The sequence below is a fragment of the Leuciscus leuciscus genome (assembly GCF_965113295.1).
Source record: "Leuciscus leuciscus genome assembly, chromosome: 8".
NCBI lineage: Eukaryota > Metazoa > Chordata > Actinopteri > Cypriniformes > Leuciscidae > Leuciscus > Leuciscus leuciscus.
Window position 1 is genome coordinate 18792501 of NC_138732.1, and position 23620 is coordinate 18816120.

Sequence of the window (23620 nt, forward strand, 5' to 3'; positions counted from 1 at the left end):
TCAGTAATCAGAAGTGTCCTTTTTGTCAATTTCTTCATTATAATAAAACAAGTTTTGTAGTGTTAAAATATTTACTTTTCTATATCTTGAATTTTTGTTCTATTTCATTATACATGACGTTATGGTGCTTTGGGAGGTACTGTCATACTAAAAAGTTGTTGATTTGTGCTTTAGGGTTCAGAAACAGCCACTGTTTTGCACTGTGATCCCACGGGTGTCCAGTATGTATCTGTCGATCGTTTGGGCCCCATCAAATACATCTTTACCCTTCTGCTTTCTGAGGTCGCTGTGGGGTTTGGAGAGAGCCAATGATTGGCAGTCGTGGTGATTGGCACTCATTATTAGCCTTATGACTGCTTTGCAACCTAGTCCAATTCCATTTAACAAAACCCAGCTATTGCTGTCAGCCATTAATTTGTTTTGATTGATTTTTAATGCTTGTCAACTATAGTCACATTTGGACTGAAGCAACCACAGTGTGTCTCGCTCTCTTTCTTTAACCCACGTGTCTCTGTAGCAGATCAGATTCATTTCTTAGTTTCCTGCACCTTTTATTAGAGGGCGCAAACGTATCTGTTACATAACTGTTGTACACTGATAAAAATGATTTTGTGGTGAAGTAAATACTACAGAAAAAACGATGTAATTACATGAAAAAGTTAGTTCAGGCAAGAATAAAAAAAACTAAGTAAATTCTATATTAGTACTCAATTCAACCGTGTAGAAATGAAAGCGTAAATATCAACGTTATAAAATTAAGTAAAATTACTCAACTTTTCTGAAACTGGTGTTCCCACCATGCACTGGGCCTTGAATAATTAATGAGGTTGATTTTTCACTGTTTACAGCTGTATTTACACTGTTTTATCATTACTTTTGTTGTTGGGATTAGTAACTTGCCATTTTTTGCCATTTGGAGTTAATTTTCTACTGAAAATGACACATTCAAACACAAAAACGATCCATCAAATGTTACCGTCATTGTGTATTGTCTACCAGGTATTGAGGTCTCTTTGTTCATGTGATGTGGAACTTCAGATATATAGATATGGTGTCACATAATTTTGATTGTATTAATTACATAACTATTTCAAAGTAAAGTTTATTTTTTAAAGGTGTGGTTTAATTCAATGTTATATTGTTTAAGTGAAATGTATTGCAAAGGAAACTTAAACTAAATAGATATTACTCAACCTTTTACTAGCCAAGTTAAAATTACTTATTCTCTTTGTAACTTTCACTTACCTTGGTTAAGTTGAGCTTACTTAATTCCATATGTGAAATTTACTTAAAAATATGCGTGCAAAAACTTGCCAAAGAATTAAGTAAATTTTACTTATGTTTTTTTTTTTTCTTCAGTGTAGATGTATTTCGACTGCTTTTTAAAATGTGGATCAAAGACTAGACGTAGTTCAGAAGTAATAGCTGTTTGTCAGTATATACTGTATATCTACCCGTCGAATACCCTCCATCTCTCTCTTTTATCCATCCTCATCAGTGAGAGTTTCCACCTCTTCACCTTGTCTTTATTTTCTCCTCCTCTTCTATATGAGCGTACCAAATGAATGGCCATATGGCAGGCAAAGTTCAGTATTCACAATATTTCTATTTTCCCTGAAGGAATTTATCATGAGTCAAGTGATAATAATTTGTTCCCTGAAATTTGTCATGTCTGTGTGCGGGGGTGTTCGATGTTCTGGAACCTGGCGAGGTATCGACTCCATCAATCAGTATTACCGCGGTAACGTTCTGAAAGCCCTACATCCAGCGGCAGGCAGCGGGATGGAAAGACAATTATACCGGCGGGAACATGGAATGAGCGAGAGAGACAGATGGGGGTTTTAGGCCTTTAAAAAATGCCAAACACACATATCTTTGACTCACTTGTTTTCTACCTTTCCATCAGTTGGTGTCAATCGTAGTTCTTAACAGTGTAATTTGTCCCTATAGACCCGCCATGATTCAGAATATTCAAAAATAGAGAAAATATGTTTTGTGCCACATGCAAACAAAGGGATCCGGAGACAATTAGTCTGATAAGGCAATTCTCTCCAGTCAATCAAATATGGTATTTAATTCAGTCGTAAAACCATTACCATTAGCCTGGTTAAAACCAGACCATTCTCAGTAGTAACTGAGTTATGGTCTGGCAAAGCTTCATTAATAACTCATTTCCAAAGGGGCGTCACCAACGGACGTCGCTCAAATGCCTCTGGGCGCAATTGGATAGACCTAAAACCAATCAGAGCGATCGTCATCGTGTAAAGCCATTTGCTGCGCCCCAATTCACCTAAGTTACACTACGCCATAAAAGTATGTACTCTTTTTGTGAAGAAAAGGTATTTACTTTTGAATGTGTAGCAAAAAAGTAGGCAAGCTTTGGGACATACTACTTCGTCATCTTTATCGGACGGATCTGTCGCGTGCCTCCTGTCACGTAAACTGCCCTGTCAATCATCTTGTCACAGTTAAAATCCTCTTTTAAATCTAATTTAATTTCCTACCGTTTCGGAGAGAAATGTAGTAGCACGTTCATCTGCCAGTGGGTCTTTCATTGAGACTGTCCTCATGTGTTTGCAATTTGAATATAATAATGCATTTAAAAGTTGGTGCGCTTCCCCAACGGACGTCGCTCAAATGCCTCTGGGCACAATTGGATAGACCTAAAACCAATCAGAGCGATCGTCATCGTGTAAAGCCCGCCCCAACGTTTCTGATTGGTGCCGCGATTTCGACGGATTAGAAATGGGCTTGAATGAGCTCTTTGCCAGACTACTTGCAGAGCAAATCTAAATTTGCCGGAAGTTGTCTGGGTTTTCCCAGGCTACATTACCATAACAATTTATGTAAACTTGCTGTAAATAATACATCTTTTCCTGGCTATCTCTACATGTTCTATTGAATCTACAGAGGTACAGATCTTTATCCTAAAAAAAAACCCACCACAATTGATCACAAAGACTAATTAAGTTGCAAATCAATACTCACAATTAAGACAGAGTTGAAGTTAACATGCTTCCCTGCTTCATATCGATCTTTAGCATTGAGACATTGGTCCAACAAGTCAAAAAGGCATCCTTAGCTAACAGTTAAAACTAATTATGAGAAACTGATGTTGTCTATGAGTTTACAGCTATTTCGAGCATGCAAAACCAAGTTCTATCAACATGAATGGAGAAATACTGAAATCTCAAAAACTTCTTTTCAAATCCATATTTCTGTCATGACAACTCTCTGAGTGTTTGGCATGGTAGTGGATAGCGAGGAGGAGCGAATGTAATTTGGGCCTAATGGGTGGAGCTAGAATATCCAACCACACCCTAACCCTACCCACATCTCTATCCCTCCACCCCCTTTAGAGCTCCAGAGAGGAGGAGCTGGTCGTCATTTGACTCTGCAGTGAGTACCACATGTATATTTCTGGTCTTGGCTGAATAGATTACAACCCTGCTGCTGCTGCTGCTGCAGAGCAAGTACAGGACTTACTACTGCCAATGCAAGACATGCTGCTGCTGTACAATATAGCTCACATGAATTACCCATAGCAGATCTATACAGCTGGAGCTGGGGAAGGTGGAGTGTCTGAAAGCACGCTGCAACTGCTACAGCAAATGCTAACCAAGTATTTGAAAGTTGAGCACACAAGTTCATTGGCTACTGATACAGCAGGAACCAATCAGATGTGCCCTATAGAGAATAATTTGATTGCAAGCAAATTGAGTTAAGAACTTATCAGCCTGTGCCATCCAGAATTTCATGACAGAACTTTGTCTTTCTTCCATATTGTGAAGTAAATCCGAGTGTAACATATTGTCGAAAAAGAAAAAAAGGTAGGGAGGGGACTTTGTTCTATTGGTGGTTGATTGGATTTTGAGAAGTTGGCGTTGCACTAAAAAAAACTGACATGAACTGACCCAAAATTTTTGTTTATTATCCTCAAATAGCATTAAAAAAATCCATATATTTCAGGTTTATCCAGCCAAGGCGCATGTGCAGTCCAAACATACATCTCAGGACACTGACTGTTTCTATGGGAACCGGAGCTTCTAACGGCAGCTGCAGTGACTTGATGACTTTACAAACTGGCAATTGGCTCTTTTATTTTGAAGGTGGGACTTTTTCCACCATATGGTGCACTGCAGTTTCTCTTATGCAAGTAATCTCTCTTGGTATTTGCGGTCTTTTGTCTTTTGGTTGAACAGCCATCAATTTAGTCCACAATCATGAACTAAACAGAACATGACAGACAAAATATAAACCACATTTCTATAGGTGTCATTTAACATCTGATATAATCTGTCTGTCTGTTTATATGGCCTTCTGGGAGGTATTATGTGATTAGTGGTATAGGCATAATGCTTAAGCATGCTTCCTGTGAAACCAAATGCGTAAAAAATGAAATACTACAGAGAAAACAAATGTAATTTGTACCTAAATCATTTAGTTCAGGCAAGAATAAAAAATAAAAAATAAAGTAAATTCTAAATTAGTACTCAATTTAAGCTTTAAATTAAAGTATAAATATCAACGTTATAAAATTAAGTAAAACCGACTTTACTTTCTGATACTGGTGCTTGCACTGGAGCATGAATAATTAATAAGGTTGCATTTTTCACTGTTTTCCGGCTGTATTTACACTGTTTTATCATTGCTTTTGTTGTTAGGTTTAGTAAATTGCTGTTTGTGACATCTGGAGTTCATTCCACATTCATATTCAAAAATAATTCAAAGAATGTTACCGTCATTGTGTACCAAGTATTGAGGTCTCTGCGTTCGGGTGGGTAACATATCACTGCTATTATGTAGATATGTTGTTTCAATATCTACTGGATGTTCTAAGTAAAATATACACTTTAAAAGCATGACTTAATTCAGTGTTATATTGTATTGAGTAAAATGTACTTGAAACAGAGGACTGCAAAGTAATCTTTAACTTAGTAGAAATTAGTTAAACTGTTACCGGCTTGAATTTAGTTACTTATTTTCTTTGTTGATTTTACTTAACATAGTTAAGTAGATATTACTTAATTCCATATGTGAATTTTTTATTTAATTTTAAATATATACGTGCAAAAACTTGCAAAAGAAAAATTAAGTACATTTTACTTAGTATTTTTTTCAGTGTGCAGTATTATAAACTGGAGGAAAATATATGAATTGAAGATGATTCTACGAATCAGTATCATGTCTAATGCACAGAAAAAAACACATGCTGGCATTAACCATTTGAGTTCTTTGACAGCAAACATCGTCTTGAAAAAGAGATAACATTAATTATGTAGGCCCCAGAGAAGAGTGCACAGGGCAGAGAGAACAAGCTGTGTGTACAATAATCAAAACATCTTACGTAATGTGTGCAACTCATTTTCCAAGCCTCTAACTACTTGCTCCTTTTGCCTTGATGTCTAATAGAGGTCTTTTGGGTTGAATATTATACAGGCTTAATGAGAAAGGCCTCCTCACCTTCTCACTTTCCAATGAGTAATTGAGCTTCATGGTAAGAAGCTGGTGTGGCTGATTTCAGCCCATATGCTTTATCTCGCCTCATTTGTATGTGTGCCTTCCTCTTGAACTTAGTTCATACCATCTCTTTCACACTTTGCAGGTGATGGTAAGATCTCAAAAGTCCTCTTTCATTTTCTGCAGTGCTACATCTCACCAGATTTCCTATAGTCTCAAAGATGTCACAGCAGCCAGACACCTATCATGTTTTATCACTGGCGCATTGTGCATGTTAAATTGAAGACAGGGGAAAAAAAAGGACTCTTGTTTCTCACTCCACATCCATTAAATCGCTTAAATTGTATTGTCAGTGAAAATATGCTAATTGGGTCCTCTTTTTGCATGAGACAATATTAAAAGGAAAAACAATTTTTTCATTATCCAGAGAAGAGAAATTGCCAGGGTCTGATAAATGAGTTTACCCTTAATCCTAATTATGTCAAAGACAGGATTTGCCCTTTTTCATAAACAAGTAGGGAACTTCACAAAAGACTTGACAAAGTAACATGGATAACATTTAAGCCCACACTGCATTTAAAACACCTGACACCAATATAGTTTCACTGCAGAAACTATGGTTGGTTGAGCTGGGCCCAAGTAGGTTTGCTTATCAACAAGGATAATATGACCGAATACATATGGCATTTTTACTGTATCCTCAGATATGTGATAATTTAACCTAGATGCATGATATATAATACATAGATCCATGAGAATATGAGCATCTTGAAGGGCTCATGTTTGAGAATTACTGTTGTGATGCTGCAACAGTGACTGGCATGTTGTTTCCTGCAGTGTTTGCCAGGTAATCTCTATAGCACTGAAAGTGCAGTGGATTATAAATAACCCACTGTTGTTCTGAATCAGCCCAAAAGCTCTAATCTTGTCATTGCTCTCTCCAGCTCAAAGTGGCTGTGAAGCCGGCTGTGCAGCTTTAAGTGGTAGAGATTGCCCAGCAACATCATAAAGGATGGTTTCAGTGCCTGAGCCTGTATGTTACAAACCATCAAAATTTTAACTCAGTTTAAATATTGTGTGAACCAAGGAAGATAAACCATAAAGTGGGCCTTAGAATTTACTTGGAATCCCCTGCAACATGATCAAACACAGACAACACTTTATTAATTTCTATTTATTTATTTTTTATTTTTAAATTACACAATACAATAATTATACCAAAAAAAAATACACATTTAGAAAAAATTATAATTTCTATACATTTTTAATCTATTTCTTCAAATTCAAATTGCAATTCTACATCCTGTTTGCTACCTCAATTTAAAAGGCATTGTCCATTTAGTTCTGAATGGCGCACAAAACCCTGGTAAACAGTCTTGAACCACATCAAATTTATGTGAGCTGTATACAGTTTTTTTATTATTATTATGATATGGCCTACTGGGAGGTATTATGTGATTAGTGGTATTCAGTGGCTGATTAAGACTCTTTGGTGCACCCTGGGCACTCATTTAAACTGCCTCTTTCTGCATCTTTTTTTGCAAAGTAGGTTACAACGTGAAAGGCTGATGCTCTGTAGTGGATTCACACATACATGAGCGTCGCGAGGCAGTTTCATTTCGATTGAAAGGACGCAAAACACGCGAAACCGCACAACACACTCCCAGAATCTGCATGGTGCGTTTCCACTAGCCTAGCGCGGAGCCGAGCGAGCGTTTTTAGTTCAAATTAGCTTCGCGCTCACGCGCAAGCTTTAAGCTCAACTTACATTTGGAATTTGAAAACACTCGCTCTGCTCCGTGCCAGTGGACACGCTTGTAATATGGGCGTTTAAATGAAACGCGCGTGCTCACGCAGTAGTGTGAATCTGGCGGTAGATCGCGCGTCCACAAAAAAAAAAAAAAAAAAACTTGTAAAATAATGAGTAATAAACTTTCATTAAAACATTCAGGGAAATTAGAACGTTCTGATGAAAGGATAGGCCTAGGCTAGAAATACGTTGGTTGATGAATCGCTTGTTTTAAAAGAAAAAAATATATTTGCGTGGTGCCCCCCTGGACATGGTGCACCTGGGCACTTGCCCAGTTGCCCATATGGTTAATCCGCCTATATGGACGTAATGCTTATTCTAAGCTTATTCAAATGTTTGCATCTTCCTGTGAAACCGGATGCAGTAAACTGGATTGAAATATCTAAATTAAATTATCTAAATCAGTATCATGCCTAATGCTAAGGGAAGAAACATGCTGGCATTTACGTTCTTTGACAGCTGACACAATCCTGAAAAAAGATGACACGATGACATAATTATATATATAGGCCTATATATATAGACTTAAGATGCAAAAGCCTCTAAGTCCGTCTAACGTTTTTCTTTAATATTAAAATTTTTATCAGGCTCCTATGTATAGGTTTCTACCTTAGTAGGCTACCGATATTTTTTAATGGGCTGAGGCTGGGATTTAGTGAGTTTATTTGATGAACGTATAGCCTACTATATGCGGAGAGCATTCACTAAATATTATTATCTAATTTTTGACATAGGTGGCTTTTATGGCTTTTGCATCGGAGGTCTTCAGTCTAGCTTAATATGGTTAAAAATGAAAGATGTCCAACATGTAGCAGCAGATTTCTTATTTCAATTTTTCCCCACAACAACTGTTTTTAATAAATAACATACAGTTCTTGAAACCGCTGGAATCACAATACATTATTTTAATCACTCCATGTTCTGTAAAAAAAAAAAAAAAAAAAAAAAGAAGCTTTATCGTCATTACAAGAAACCAGAAGAAATATCAGAGCCCTGCGAATATTATCTTTGACAATGAAGGACCTTGAAGTGGCAAAGGTTGAGAAGCACTTTTCTGAAACATCATTTCAAAGTATGCGCTCTTTGTTTACGCGTCATTCGCCATCGTCTCTTTGTGCGTAACAAGACAGTTAAACGCGAGAAAGATCGCTGGGTAATTCAATCATACAGTAAGTGGTTAATCGTGAACGTGAGAAGAAAGTCCACTCACGGTGTTGCGCTGGAGTGGAATACGGTTATTGGGGTCCGTCACTCATTCTCTCTCTCGCGCGCGTCCGCGGCTCTCAGAGGAAGTAGTACTGTTCGTGCTGAAAGAACGGCTGGGAGCGCAACACACAAGGACGCAGCGCGAGAGAGGACAGCAAAGAGGTGCACCTGTAATCCACGCTGTTCACTCGCCGATGTGCGGATAGTGTGAGAGCATCCAGAAGAGATATTCTACACCTCGCGCATACCCATGCTTGGGATTTGGCTTTCTTTTTCTTCGCTAATGCAAAAGGAAATATGCAGCGAAGCCTCACACTGCTCTGCACCAGTTTTCTGGGATTGTGCTTCGGTTCCAGTTTTCCAAGTAATATCAACATAGGTGAGTGAATTACAAAAGTGAAGGGTGGAGTGTTGCGTTGTGAATAAAAAAAAATTAAAAAGAAGAAATACTCGTAATTATGGTCTTAGTAAATTTACTTATTTTACCAGAAAACTGCTTGTGTTGTTTTATTAACGTATTCTGCAATTTATCTCTTCCCACAGGAGGACTGTTCCCAACCGAATCACACGAATATGAAGTGTTTCGGTTTGCGCTCTCGCATCACCAGGATATCCCTAAACTGGTACCTCAAGTGGATATGGTCAAAATGGGGAATAGCTTCTCCATGACATATGCTTGTGAGTACAACCCATTTTTACAGTGTAGAGAAAATGTGTGTAGTGAATATCAACACACTGCAGCTGCTGTTCATGTCTATCTGTTGCGTTGATGGCAGAATGATAAAATGAAGAAGTCTGTATGTGAAAGTTTTGTCTCCCTGTTGCGCATACAACGCGGAGATTAAATCGATCTTATTTGTATTAAACACTAATATATCTGGCATGGCAAACGTTTTTGAATGTATTATTGATAGGCCTATATAATTCACAACTGCATAAAGTGCATGGTTAGACGCAAAAAAAATGCGTCGAACGCGCGTGTGGAATATGTGGTTAGGAAATAACCCAATTATCAAATTAAACACATTTTAATGCACATATGCACGTAATTTGTTTGTTTCTTTTGTTATACTGTGCGTACAATTAATCTCAATTATGCGTCATGGACGCGAGCGCTTCGTTGCTGATACATCATGAAACCGTTATGTTATGCTTATAATGCGGATCATTATGAATTTATATCTATTTTGCGGAATTTTTGAGGATTGTCGGTCAGTTATGTTGGGTCATTTTGTGATTAAGTAGCTTGTAAGATATTTGTGTTTCTAGTCTTAAAGCGCACAACGTGTACCTTTCAAGCTCATAGGCTCACGAAGATGTCTAACAGCAGGAATATAGTATAGGGATATAGACCAGGGATCTCTCTCTCTCTCTCTCTCTCTCTCTCTCTCTCTCTCTCTCTCTCTCTCTCTCTCTCTCTCTGTCTGTCTGTCTGTCTGTATCAGAGATTCCCAATCAGGAGTAGCCTACTTTCTTTTATGAATAAAATTAATTATTCGATCTTTCTTTGAGAATACTTTTCATATGTGAACGTAGAAATGCTTTAAAAAATACAATCTCAGTTGTATTAGAAAGTACTTAAAGTATTGATCATGTTATGTTTGAAAGTGAATCATTGTAATAATAGCCATTTAATGATAACGCTGAGTGATATCCAGTATGAAATAACATGATTCTTATGATTCTTGAGCCTTACTCATTGGAGAATGTAAGACAAAAAAAGAAGGTTGGGAAACACTGCTCTATATCTGTCTTTGTCAGTTTCTTTTTGTCACCAAAGCATCAAAGAATATATAGGGAGAATAGAGTTTAGAGAATATAGTTTTTTTTTAAATATGACGCAAACTAGACACTTGAGTAGGAAAATCAGTAAGCAGATATCTTTCAGCTCTGTAGCATTTTAAATATTCTTTGTTCTGTAATACTACTGAGAGGACATCAAAGATGTTCACATTCAATCTAAGGATTCGTCTCCCCAGGCTACCAATATTTCTTTTTTTGATGTGAATTTTGAGCTATGCATAGACCCTCCTGCCTCATCCTCTATTCATGCATTCTGTGTGTGCCCATCCATCAGCACCTCATGCCTTCTCTCTGGTCTTGAGGAAAACCAATCAGATGAAATGAAAACAATTGCATAATGGCCTTATTAACAGATATTAGGATGCAGATCCAAACACTAATGTGAGGGTCCCCAAACAGTGCAATTAAACTTCATCCACTGATTCTGTCAGAGCTGGAGGTGTGCAGTGGGATTTGTAATGGAGTGAAGAGACAAATCAGTCCCTCTATGAATTTCACAGGGTTCTCTCAGGTGGAAAATTCAACATGCTCATTAGTCAATGAGGTTCTTGCACTTTTTCCTCACTGTCTTCCTTTTTTTCCCTCAAGATAAGACATTTGTTATTCACTGACCCATTATGAAGCTCAGTCATATTTAAACGCTGCAGCAGTTTGTCCCGGATAATCGAAGGTCTCTTGTATTGCTCGGCTGTGCTCCCATCCTGATCCGTTGCATGGTGAATGGGCAGCCCTCACACAATGAGCTGTGAGAGGAGTGCTGTGAAGGCCCCGACTCTGTGTATTGCTGAATGGCCTCTTGTGCCATGGACTGAATGTGTGTCCGGAGACGCCTGAGGAGAGTTACCCTCAGTTGCTCCCCCTCTGTGTGGGCTCAGTCCTTAGAGCAAATCACCCCTGTCAGCACCTGCCAGGGTGAACCAGAGGGGGGTGAGTACACAGAAAAGGGGGTAGGATTGTTCTGGGGAAAAGGTTGATTAAATAAGAAGTGGTGTGGCACCTATAAAGCACAGTTTTATTAATAATTGGATACCGTAATGAGAGTACACCTACCCCTCATGTTCTCTTTGGGGTCTCAGAGACCTCAAGGTGATTTTAGTAGCTAATGTTAAAAATGTATTTTCCTAACATTGATATTTTAGGTTAATACTTACCAATCTTAAGAGAAGTGATGATACATGAGCAATATCACACGAGTAGCTGTGCGATATGGCTATATATCAGCGTGGCTGTGGCCGAGTGCTGTAATTCACAGTGTGCTGATACACAGCCATATCGCATGGCTACGAGTGTAATATTGCGTTTATACAACAGTTCGACGGCACATGTGAGTAAATAAATATGAAACAACAACGGAGTGTTTTTAAATCCCTCTTTTGTGCAGAACTACTTCCTTCCGTCATGGATTCAAATCTCAAGTTGACAGTTTAACAGTTGAGCCCAAGCCTCCGTTACTATTTCTAAAACGTCACTTTAGAACTAGTAATGAAGGAGTCGCTTCATTGAAGCTTGTTGTATTATGCAGAGTACAGTATTATGGTATTATGAGAGAGAGATCGACTAAACGAGTGTGTTACTGCATCTGATAAAGCATTCATTCTTCAGGTCGATGTCCATAATATTATATCCAAAAAATCCCTTTGAATGTCCCCAAATTAATTATATCTCATGTTTAACCACTATCTACATAAGAGCCAGAGGCAAATTCCCGAAGGACTGGCTGAGATGACGCTGTTCTCTGCGGGAACATGAGTGCTGAACGGCCGCTGACGGCCTGGAGCTCGCATCTGCGAAAGTGTCTAAACAGATTGTAAAATAGGCACTATGATTATATATTAGTCACATATTTGAGGTCCAAATAACTACATTCTTCCCTAAAAAAACTCTTAAAACTACATTTTGTGACACAACAACAGTCCTAAAAATATGGAGGATTTGCTCAACCACCATGACAGTCGACGCTAGCGGAGTGATACAAACGGTGAAACGGTTAGAGTGCTTTTACTGGGTGAATAATGCACGGCGAACTGTTGTATAAACAATAATAAAACTCTCATTCTCCATTTAATGTGTTATTAATATTTGGGGTCTAAGAGACCCCTGATATAAAACATGAATGAATGCGGTTCAATTAATTGTCTTTTTCTTTAGTGTGTTTTTAGTTACATTTCTGAAAAGTGGACATTTACTTTGTGGTAAAACAGCAGGATAAAGTCACAATAATGTTTGCTTACTGGGATTTGATTGAGTAAGAGAAACGTATTATAATAATTTTAAGTTTGAAATTAGTTTTATTGTTTTTACCTTAACAAATTGTGGTTTCCGGAGAGCATCAAAATCAATAACATAACCTGAGGGTTAAGACTGTCTTTTGTGATTTTAAGTTTGGAATATTGTGTGTGCTGCTATTGATCATTGTTATATGAAATACAGCATCAGCTGAATATGATATCTCTGTTGATTTCCCAAAGCCATGTTTGATTTAATTGTTGCTGTAGTCTTGTGTTTTCATGTGTTGTATTAGCAGTGTTGGATGGTTTCTGATAACTCTTATTATATTAAGCTGGAGTAAATTTAAATATCCTGTATATTTAGAGGTAATATTAATCAGATTACCTAATGGTAAAAAAGTCATTAAAATAGTTGATACATAAATTGATAAACCAGGACCTGTTTCAAACACTCTCCCACTTTCCAGGAATAGACACGTTTTCACTCCCAATTTCAGAAGAATGTGCAATGCAATTTATTCAATGACCCCCAACCGTCTCGCTGACATTTGAAGTCCTCACAGTTAATGGTGGATTCCTTTACTTGATCCGTGAGCTGATCAATAGCCGGACCCCATGCAAATGGCTCCACAATCAATATGAGATTCTCACCGATTCCTGCATGCAAAGACTCAAGAGCCCACTTAAAGATCTATGGAAGAGTGTGCTTTCATAGACCTCCAAGAAAGAAAGCCTTCAGACCAGAAGAATATTAGCACGCTTCTGGACAAAGAACTGAATCGAGTGTATTTCCTGTTGCTATTATTGGATCTGCGTTGAGCAAAGTCTCATAATGCTCTAAATGAAACATCTGTTTTTTTACTGCTCTGCTGCTGGTGAAGAGTAGTATGTTCGTGTGTTTCCTTTTATTTGGTGTTTCAAAGTTTGTAGTTTACACCTTCGTATCTGATGTGATTGCTCTTGGGAGATGGCTGTAAACATGCATCAGAGTATCTCAGTATAAGCAGCGGCGGCTTCTGTCATAAGCCTGAAATGTCTTTCAGCACTTCACACTGAGAAGAAAATAATAACCCTCTACAGCATGTCGTACAGTCACAGGGAAATGTGTACGTTAGTGAACCTCTAGGATTGTGAGTGTTTGGAGAGTTGTCTCCGGGGTATTATGTTATTGTGTAAGAGGAGAACGAAGCGGTGGAGGGATCGGCCCTCAGCCACTGCAGGACCTCCAAATCCTGATCAGAACAACAGAATCATCTGGATAGGATTCCCTAAAGCAGGATATTCAATTAAAGTGCCAAGAGGTTCCGTCTTTAAATGTTCTTTCCAGAAAAGGTCAGAACAATCAGAGTTTCAAAACCACAAAGTCGAATTCTGTTACAGGTTGTGCTGTTGCTTAGTAACCGTAAACAACCTACAGTAAGCTGATAGATCACTCCCATTATAATCAATGTTCTGTCTGTACTTGTAGAATTTTAAGCAGTTGACACATTTACTGTCGCATGGCACTGGAAGCGTGTGAATGCACCTTGTCAGCTTCTGGGTCGTCTATGCTTTATAATTATACAATCGTTAAAAAAAATAGTTTTTTTATTTTTATTAAAGAAATTAATCATTTTATTCACCAAAGATGCATTAAATTGATAAAGTGATCCTAAATACATTTACATTTATTCATTTAGCTGACGCTTTTTATCCAAAGCGACTTACAATTGCTATATATGTCAGAGGTCGCACGCCTCTGGAGCAACTAGGGGTTAAGTGTCTTGCTCAGGGACACATTGGTGTCTCACAGTGGATTCGAACCCGGGTCTCTCACACCAAAGGCATGTGTCTTATCCACTGCGCCACTACCACCCCTATATATTGTTGCAAAAGTATAGTGTTTTTCTTTTGAACTTTCAATACATTAAAAGGTATCAGGATAAACAGAGGACCCAAGAGCTAATGCAGGTACAAACAAAGTTTTAATGATGTTTTATTAACAAAGTTCGGGAGGAGCACGTTCAGATAATTAACATGAGTGGAGAGCATGCCAAATACGCATTAAACTTTACTTCCTCTAATTGTATGTAAGTGTGAACTTGTGAAATAGTAAAGAGAACAAAGGCAGTCAGCCGCCAGGCGGGAGCAGAACTGGATAACACAATTATAATTGACTTGGCTTAATGAAACAGAAACAGCAGGGGATCCCCAAGCTGGATAGCAGCGGTCAGCGAGGATAACACAGTCTTTGACCAGTAGTTGCAGAATGGAAGGTGAGCAGTAGTCGAAGGCCACGAGCAGCAGGATGGCTGGGCAGAGCACAGTGTAAGCAGACAAGTAGACGAGAACTGCAGATAATACAGGAACGAGCATTGCAAAGGCCCCGTTTACAAGTACATGGTTATTTTGAAAAAAGGAGACATTTCCCCTCGTTTGTGCCCTTCGTTTACACGCAAACGGAGAATTCGCCTCTGAAAAAGATTCTTTCTAAAAACTCCGGCCAGAGTGGAGATTTTGGAAAACTTCTTTTGCACGTTTGCATGTAAACGCCTCGGTTACGACTGTAACCTCGGTTCCCTGAAGAGGGAACGAGCGTTGCGTCGAAAAACTGACGCTATGGGAACGCTTTGCGTGATGACGTCTTGAAGCACATGTAAAATCAGTCCAATGGTGTGGCGGAACGTCAGAGGCGGGTGACGTCACGTACCAGGAAACTATAAAAGCCGGCCCAAAACAGAAAACGAAAGCTTCGTAAAAGTCTGAAGTCGAGCTGACAGGCATGAAGGAGATATGGCAGGGCGACGCAACGCTCGTTCCCTCTTCAGGGAACCGAGGTTACAGTCGTAACCGAGGCGTTCCCTTTCAAGGGAACTCCCGTTGCGTCGAAAAACTGACGCTATGGGAACATCTATACCAACGCCTCCATAGCTACAAATGTCTGTCCTGTGTGTAATCATGTGAGCAGCACTAAGAAGACAAAACATGAGACCCTGGAGTAGAGTCTAAATCCAGAGAGTAGAACCTGACGAAGGTGTGCGGTGAGGACCAGCCTGCCGCATCACAGACGTCCTGTAACGATACTCCTGATATAAGGGCCTTAGAGGCCGCCATACTCCTAGTAGAGAGCGACCGGACAGCCAAAGGAGAAGGCTGTCCAGCCGCCTCATAAGCCAGTGAGATAGTCTCAACCACCCACTTGCTCATTCTTTGCTTAGACACTGGACCTCCCTTGTTAGGGGAGCAAAAGTCACTTTTACGCCACAGGGCAGCTCTGTGGACATACGCGTCTAACGCCCGAACAGGGCAAAGCAAATTATTCGCCTCCTGGTCCGATTTCGAAAGGGAGGAGGACCTCCAAGTGCCACGAGGGAAACGAGATACCAAAGGGTCTTTCCCCACAGACATTCCACCCAAAGGACTGTGGTAAGCACCTACGGCCGCCACATAAACCTTTAAAGTGGAGGGGGTCAGACCTGCAGTGAACCGGTCCTGCAGGAACTCCAGAACTGTACCAATTGGGCAGTTGACTGGATCCAACCGACGGTCACTACACAAAGAGGTGAATACTCTTCAGTTCAGGGCATAAAGTTTCCTCGTGGAGGGAGCTTGGACTGTAGAATGGTCTCAACAACCTCAGTTGAGAGACCTGACTCTATGAGCTGGGCCCCCTCAGAGGCCAAGCCCACAGGTTCCACAGTTCTGGGCGGGGGTGAAATATTGAGCCCCCTGCTTGGGACAGAAGGTCCCTCCTGACGGGTAGCTCCAGAGGATGCCCGTCGAGGAGGGACACAAGATCGGGAAACCATACTCTGCCCGGCCAGCGCGGGGCTATAAAAAGCAGGCAAACCCGGTCCCTGCGAACTCTTTCCAGAACTCCCGGGAGCAGAGCAACTGGGGGAAAGGCGTACAGACGTAGCCTCGGCCACGTCTGTACCATAGCATCCAGTCCCAGAGGAGCTGGATGCGTGAAGGAGAACCAAAGTGGACAGTGAGACGTCTCTCGAGACGCAAACAGATCCACTTATAATTTCCATATCAGCTCCACCACCTCGGGGGTGGAGCCACCATTCCCCGGGCCTCGGCCCCTGTCTCGACAGAGTGTCTGCTCCTATATTCTGGACCCCGGGGATGTAGGCTGCCTTGAGTGACAGCAACTTCCCCTGGGACCACAAGAGGATATGGCATGCCAGCGCAAACCCCCTTGATATAGGCGACTACCGACGTGTTGTCCGTATGTACTACACATGGTGTCCCCTGAGACCTGTGATAAAGCTCCTCAGAGCCCGGAAGACAGCTAACATCTCTAGGCTATAGAATGCCAGGAACGATGATGGTCTTCCCACAGACCTTGAGATGAGCGACCCTCAGGATCGCTCCCCAACCCGTGAGGGAAGCATCCGTCGTTAGCAGTTTGCGACGACAAGGAGCTCCCAGCACTGGGCCCTGGGACAGGAACCAAGGTTTCTTCCACATAACCAAGGCACGTAGGCATCACCGCGTGACCTTGATTGTGCGAAATGGGTTGCCCCTCGGGGAAAAACCCTCTGGTCCTGAGCCACCACTGCAGGGGCCTCATGTGCAGCAGTCCAAAAGGTATCCCGTTGGAAGCTGCTGCCATGAAACCCAACAGTCTCTGGAACTGTTTGACAGTGAGTAGCTGGCCTAGCTTTACACTTCTCACAGCTGCCAGGATGGAATCGAAGCGTGGCGATGACAGGCGCGCCTGCATCGACACTGAATCCCAAACCACGCCTAAAAAAGTGGTCCTCTAAAATGGAGAAAGCACACTCTTCTTGGCGTTCAGCCGTAACCCCAACTCTTTCATATGGGCGAGAACAACATCTCGATGTTGAACCGCCATCTAATGCGACTGAGCTAAAATCAACCAATCGTCGATGTAGTTCGTGATGCGAATACCCCGGAGGCGCAGAGGCGCCAGAGCTGCATCCACGCATTTGGTGAAAGTGCGGGGTGATAAAGCCAGGCCGAATGGAAGAACTCGATATTGGTATGCTTTGCCCCCGAAAGCAAACCTCAGGAACTTCCAATGACACGGACGGATGGAATATGCGTCCTTGAGGTCTATCGTGACAAACCAGTCCTCGGACCTGATCTGTGGCACGATTTGTCTCAAGGTTAACATTTTGAACTTGAGCTGCATGGCTGACTCGTACAGAACTCGAAGATCTAAAATGGGACGCAATCCCCCGTCCTTTTTTGGAACTATGAAGTACCGGCTGTAAAACCCGGTTTCCCTGTTGGAGGGGGGTACATATTCTATGGCCCCTTTCTCTAACAGAGTGTTTACTTCATGTTCCACAACCAGAACCTGCTCGGGGCCCACCACTGTGGGCAGGACCCCCATAAACCGCGGTGGGCGTTAATAGAATTGTATCTAATACCCTTTTTCCACGGTCTGCAGGACCCAACGAGAAACATTTGACAGTAGCTTCCACGCTGTCAAATATTCTACTAGAGGTACCAGTCTCTCGAGACTGGTTTCTGGATTTTGTTGCTGTTGAGTAGTCGGTTCGTCGCCCTGTAACGGCGCACCGGCAGGGAACGACCAAACAGACTGCTCCAGCACCCTCCTCAGAGGGGGCGGGCATCCCGAGGCCACTACGTTTCCGGGTGGACCTTGAGATATGTGCTCGCCGGAGACCGCTGCGCCCTGTAACACCGGAGGCGGCAGGGTTGGCAGAACGGTCCCCTGAGGGCACCGAAGAGAGACGGCACCGTATTTTTCTCCTGCTGTTGAGTAGTCGGTTCGTCGCCCTGTAACGGCACACCGGCAGGGAACGACCAAACAGACTGCTCTAGCACCCTCCTCAGAGGGGGCGGGCATCCCGAGGCCACTACGTTTCCGGGTGGACCTTGAGATATGTGCTCGCCGGAGACCGCTGCGCCCTGTAACACCAGAGGTGGCAGGGTTGGCAGAACGGTCCCCTGAGGGCACCGAAGAGAGACGGGCACCGTGAAAAGAGGTGTTAACCGCTCTGCTTCGGGGGGACTACCCTCATTTGTCCTGAGCCCTCAGACATCAGGACTTTTCCCCAGCAGCCTTCTTGGCGGTAATAACGGTCCGCAGATCCGTTTTACCCCTCGAAGACTGCTGGGTTTGAGAGCGCCCTCCGTGTCCCCGAGATTTTTGTGGGGGAGCACGGGAGGAAACGCTCTGTTTCTGAGTGGCGCGGTGCTCAGCGCTCTTTTTAGACTGCTCCCGCTCAGCAGCCTCATAGAAAGAACGGCGGGGGAGAAGATTCTGAAGTGCAGCTGCCTGTTTTGAAGCTTCTTGTGACTTCGCTACAGCACTATTAACTGCGTCTCCAAATAACCCTTGCGTGGATACTGGTGCATCTAAAAGAACATGTTTTTCTTTGTCCTTTATGTCACTTAAGTTGAGCCACAGATGCCTCTCAGTGGCCACCAGGCCATAGAGAGGCCGATGGATTTAGCCGTCTCCTTGGTGGCCCTGAGAGACAAATCTGTGGCTCTACGCAGTTCAGAATCACCCAATAACTCAGCCTGGTAAGCCTGCATTATGGACATTGTATGTAAACACGCTGCAGCTTGACCGGCGGCGGCATAAGCTTTATAAACCAGGGAAGATGTAACTTTTACTGGCTTGGATGGAAGTGCAGGAGCCTTCAGAGAAGATGCCGTTGCTGGAGAGAGATAGCTCGCGAGCGTCTCTTCCACCCTCGGCATCTCCCCATAACCATGCTCTTTATAATTGTGAATGGATGAATAGTGTGATGTTTGTGCAGTATACACTCGATATGACACTGGTTTCCCCCACGATCTCGACACCTCAGTGTGGAGATCGGGGAAAAACGGAAGGCTTCTGCACTGAGGCTGTGCACGAGATGGCAGGAAACGTTCGTCGAGCTTGCTTTTCGAACGAGCGCCCTGCCTATCTTCTGGCCACTCAATAGATAATCGCTCGACAGCTCTAGTGATAACATCAAGCAATTCTTCAAACGCATGATACTGAGGTGGCGAATCCTCAGACTCAGCGTCAATACTAACAACGTCCAACTCCTCAGAGCTGGACAATTGCAGTATTGGTGCCTCCATCGGGGGGGAAGAAACCGCAACGCGTGCTTCCACACCCTGATGAGAGGCACTGGATCTATCAGAAGGAGGCTGAGATAAGGCAGAGCCCGTCTCAACATCCACTGATAGATCCATTTGCGAACCCCAGGTCTGTGATTGCCGCCGTGCCTCGGCAGCGGCGGGACCAGAGCCCTGGGGAACGCGATCGGGATCGGATCACGATCGCGGGTTCGCGATCGTGAACCGAGCCAAGCGGGATCGGAGCGAACGCAATGGAAGCGCGTCGCAATGCACACAGCCACCACCCTCGAGTGCTGACTGGGTATGCTCCTCACCCAAACAAACAACACAAAGAGTGTGAGTATCACCTCCCGTTAAATAACGCGGGCAGGGATGGACACACACTCTAAACTGCTGCTTGCTCGCCATACTGAATATATATATATATGTGATATAGACAGACAACACCAAATATACAGACAGATTTCACACAGAGCGCAACTGAAGACTCAGAAAGCTTTCGTTTTCTGTTTTGGGCCGGCTTTTATAGTTTCCTGGTACGTGACGTCACCCGCCTCTGACGTTCCGCCACACCATTGGACTGATTTTACATGTGCTTCAAGACGTCATCACGCAAAGCGTTCCCATAGCGTCAGTTTTTCGACGCAACGGGAGTTCCCTTGAAAGGGAACTGAGAAAAATTGAGTTTTAGGCAGCCAACGTCACAGTATGCGACAGAACTTGCACCTGCGTCAAAAGTGCGACCAGAAAGAGGAAGTGATTCGTTGCTGTTGTTGCTATTTTCGAGATTCTGATTGGCTAACGTGGGCTTGAGCTTCTCGTTACACTGCCACGTAAAGGTTTGGCATGCTCTTGATGGCATATATACACAGGTACATGTAAGCTAACACTTTTCTGAAAACTGACAGGTGTGCACGGTGTTATTTTTGAAAACGGAGAGGGTGAAATGTCCGTTTATGAATATAGCCGGCCACGTGTAAACGTAGCCAAAACAACAATAATCTGGCACTGAAACAGGGAGAATGGTAGCTAGAAGTAGCAGGCAAAATCAGGTTGAAGAGAAAACAGGTGTGGAGACAATCAGCGCGAACGCTGATTGCGATGAAGATCAGCTGTGTGAGAGAGAGTGTGTGTGTGTGTGTGCGCGTGCGTGCGTGCGTGCATGCATGCGAGAGAGATCAGCCCTGGTTCATGACAAAAGGATCCTAAACATTTTTTATCACGCTTTCCACAAAAAAAATTTTTTTACCAGCACAACTGATTTCAATATTGATAATAGTAATAAATGTTTCTTGTGCAGCAAATCAGCATATTAGACAGATTTGTGAAGAATCATGTGGCAATGAATTTTCAGCAGCCATTACAATGGTCATCAGTTTTGCCATCACAAGAATACATTATATTTTCAAATATATTCAAATTGAAAATGGTTATTTTAAATTGTAATAATATTTCACAGTAAGTGAGAATAAGATACCTCCCTCAAACTTTTACCAGCCTCAAACTTTTGAACTGTTGTGTATATTAATTTATGAGAAATGTTTTGCGTTTCACATGAAACCAATCCTGGTCTGGACCAGTACTGGTCCAAAACCAAATGTGGATCTCTTGTTAATTGTGACCTTTGACTTAAAGCAAACATGAATAACAACAACTGCCTTTCACAATATCCTATGGCAGCTCTGCACACCAGCAGCTTAGGAAAATGCAATGCAATTTCATACATTTTGGGCATTCACAACGATAATAGGGAGGTGATTGAGGCCACTGTGTGGTGAATTTGTGTGGTGGCTTTTTATCTCTGATTTACTATAGCTGTTGGTTTTTGTGAGAGCTGTGAAAAAGGATCCAGCGAGGGATGTACTTCTCCAATGAGGAAAAGAAAGGAGCTGTCATGTTCAGTCTGAGACGAACAGAGACTCCCTTGTCTCGCACAGTCCTTTACATTAATGAGAGATACAGAGAGAACCACGTCTGCTCTCAACTGTCTTCTCCTCCTCAAAAACATGACAACCTTGCTGTTTTTTATTTTATTTATAAAACTAGAACAAAGAATGTAAAGGTGGTAAAACACTAAGGGAGTCTTTTGGTTTTCGAGCTGCAAATGACAAATCAAAGAATGAGTGCAACAAACTGAAGCATAAATTCAGTATGAGACAATCTTGCCTCGACATTGTTATCTAGTGCAAGAGACTCCACTGTCCCCATACCATCATATAGAGTCATTTTAAATAGTGGAAGCAGTCCAATTATGCTTCATTATGAGGATGCCCCATATAGCCTGAGCTTCCTGTCTTAATGAGGACACATGCGGCTGTCTTGGCTGACATCACCATAGAGAATTTAAGAAGGGTTTTTTAATTCTAATCCCTGTAGGTCTTAGTGCTTGTGAAGACGTAATCATGTACTGTATTATCCATGTTAGGAAAATGTTTTATGATGGGGAAGATCTGGCTCAGGTGTAGGGTTGAGAATCGATAAATACTACACTAAGAAAATCAAAAGGTACACTGAACCTAATTAAACTGAAGAAAAATTTTCTATACAATTAAATAAAACCTAGCAAAAACAATAAAAACACATATTGTTACAATCGATTTTTGAGTCATAAGTGTTCATTGAATCGATTGTAAAATCGATTTTCCATGTCTAAAGACGTTTCCATTTTCAACGCCAAAGATAGGCAAATCCACGGACAACTAACAGGCATTAGGATGAACATAAAGAGGGCGCTTGAGACGCGCACAAGTCAGCAATATTTCTGATGATTTATTGGCGTGAAGTTTCGTGCACAATGACAAACAGGAGTGCAACACTCTCGAAAAACAATAAGCAGAGTGGACTGCCATAACATCAATGAAAAACATTACTGCAGGCTTCAACATGGCTGTGCTTACGATTAGAAATGTCAAACAAATTTCGCCTACGTAGGCGATTGTAGACCGTAGCCCGAATCTGTATCTGTATGCACGAGACTGTCTGAATACCGGCAGAATTCACATTTTTGTAGTAAAAAGAGACACATTATACAGAAGTATAATTTGCTGTTATGTGTGTTTGTCAGAGCCTGCAGTTGCTGTGTGACGCGCTTTTGCTGCGGGCGTATCGTGACGAGCTGGACCCTCTCTGAGAGAAGGCGGTTAAAATCGATTCCCTATTTTCGTTTTCGAAACTTGTGTTGGTTGGTTCGATCGATTGTGCAATCGATTTTCGAACGCAAAGTGACAGCACTAGTAAACATGCACAAACAAGAAAATACTCGAGGAAGAATTAATATAGATAGCTAGAGATACAAACGCAGGAGAAATATTAACCACATCAACCTAAATACAGCACCGAACACTGAACTGAGGAAACCAAGGTCTTAAATACGCACAGAGTAATCAACAGAACTAAGAACAGGTGTGAAACTAAGGAGGTAACTATGGAAACTAACAATCACTTGGAATACATGCAAACAGGAAATGAACAAAATCAAACAAAAACACAGAACTAACAGAACTAAACAAATGTTTATTTAGTTATGCCCACTAGATGATAAAAATATGACAACAGAACAACATTGCACATTTTCACAATTTATGGCTTTTAACCACAATTTGACTAATAAGTAATACAGTAATAATACATATTAATATTTCTTATTATTATATAATATACATATTAATATGATGTCAAATATTAATTCTTATCTAAGAAATAACCATATTTTAATTAATTAGAAATAAAATAAATGAAATAAACTTTGAGTGGTGGATGATATTTGAAAAAAAATAATTACATTTTAAAATATGCTAAAATAGAAAACATTATAAGTGATTTAAAATCGTATTAATATTTCACAATATTACGTTTTTTACTGTATTTTTGATCAAATAAATGCAGCCTTAGTGAGTATGAGACTAAAATATCTTATCAAACCCCGAACTTTTGAACCGTAGCGTGTTTCTGTGATGCCCATACACTTTATTTAATTTAGCCTATGCAGTGTTACGTCATGAAAATCGCGAGTGTTTAGGGTGCCATTTGGGACAGGGCCTCTGATGACGTGTGC

The 23620-nt window shown here is 41.5% G+C and overlaps 1 protein-coding gene across 5 annotated transcripts in view; it reads left to right on the forward strand.

Moving 5' to 3' along the window:
* The first annotated feature begins 8323 nt into the window (after window positions 1–8323).
* gria1a (glutamate receptor, ionotropic, AMPA 1a) overlaps window positions 8324–23620 on the forward strand; it is a 75785-nt gene continuing 60488 nt past the window's right edge. For 4 of the 5 annotated variants that reach the window (XR_014208152.1, XM_082177972.1, XM_082177973.1 and 1 more), the window contains exons 1-2: window positions 8324–8855; window positions 9020–9154. Coding sequence is in view for 4 of the 5 variants with exons in the window: in XM_082177972.1 (XP_082034098.1) it covers window positions 8774–8855; window positions 9020–9154 (217 nt within the window). In the remaining variant the exon portion in view is untranslated. The remainder of the gene's footprint in view (window positions 8856–9019; window positions 9155–23620) is intronic. The other variant, XM_082177971.1, reaches the window with a different exon arrangement.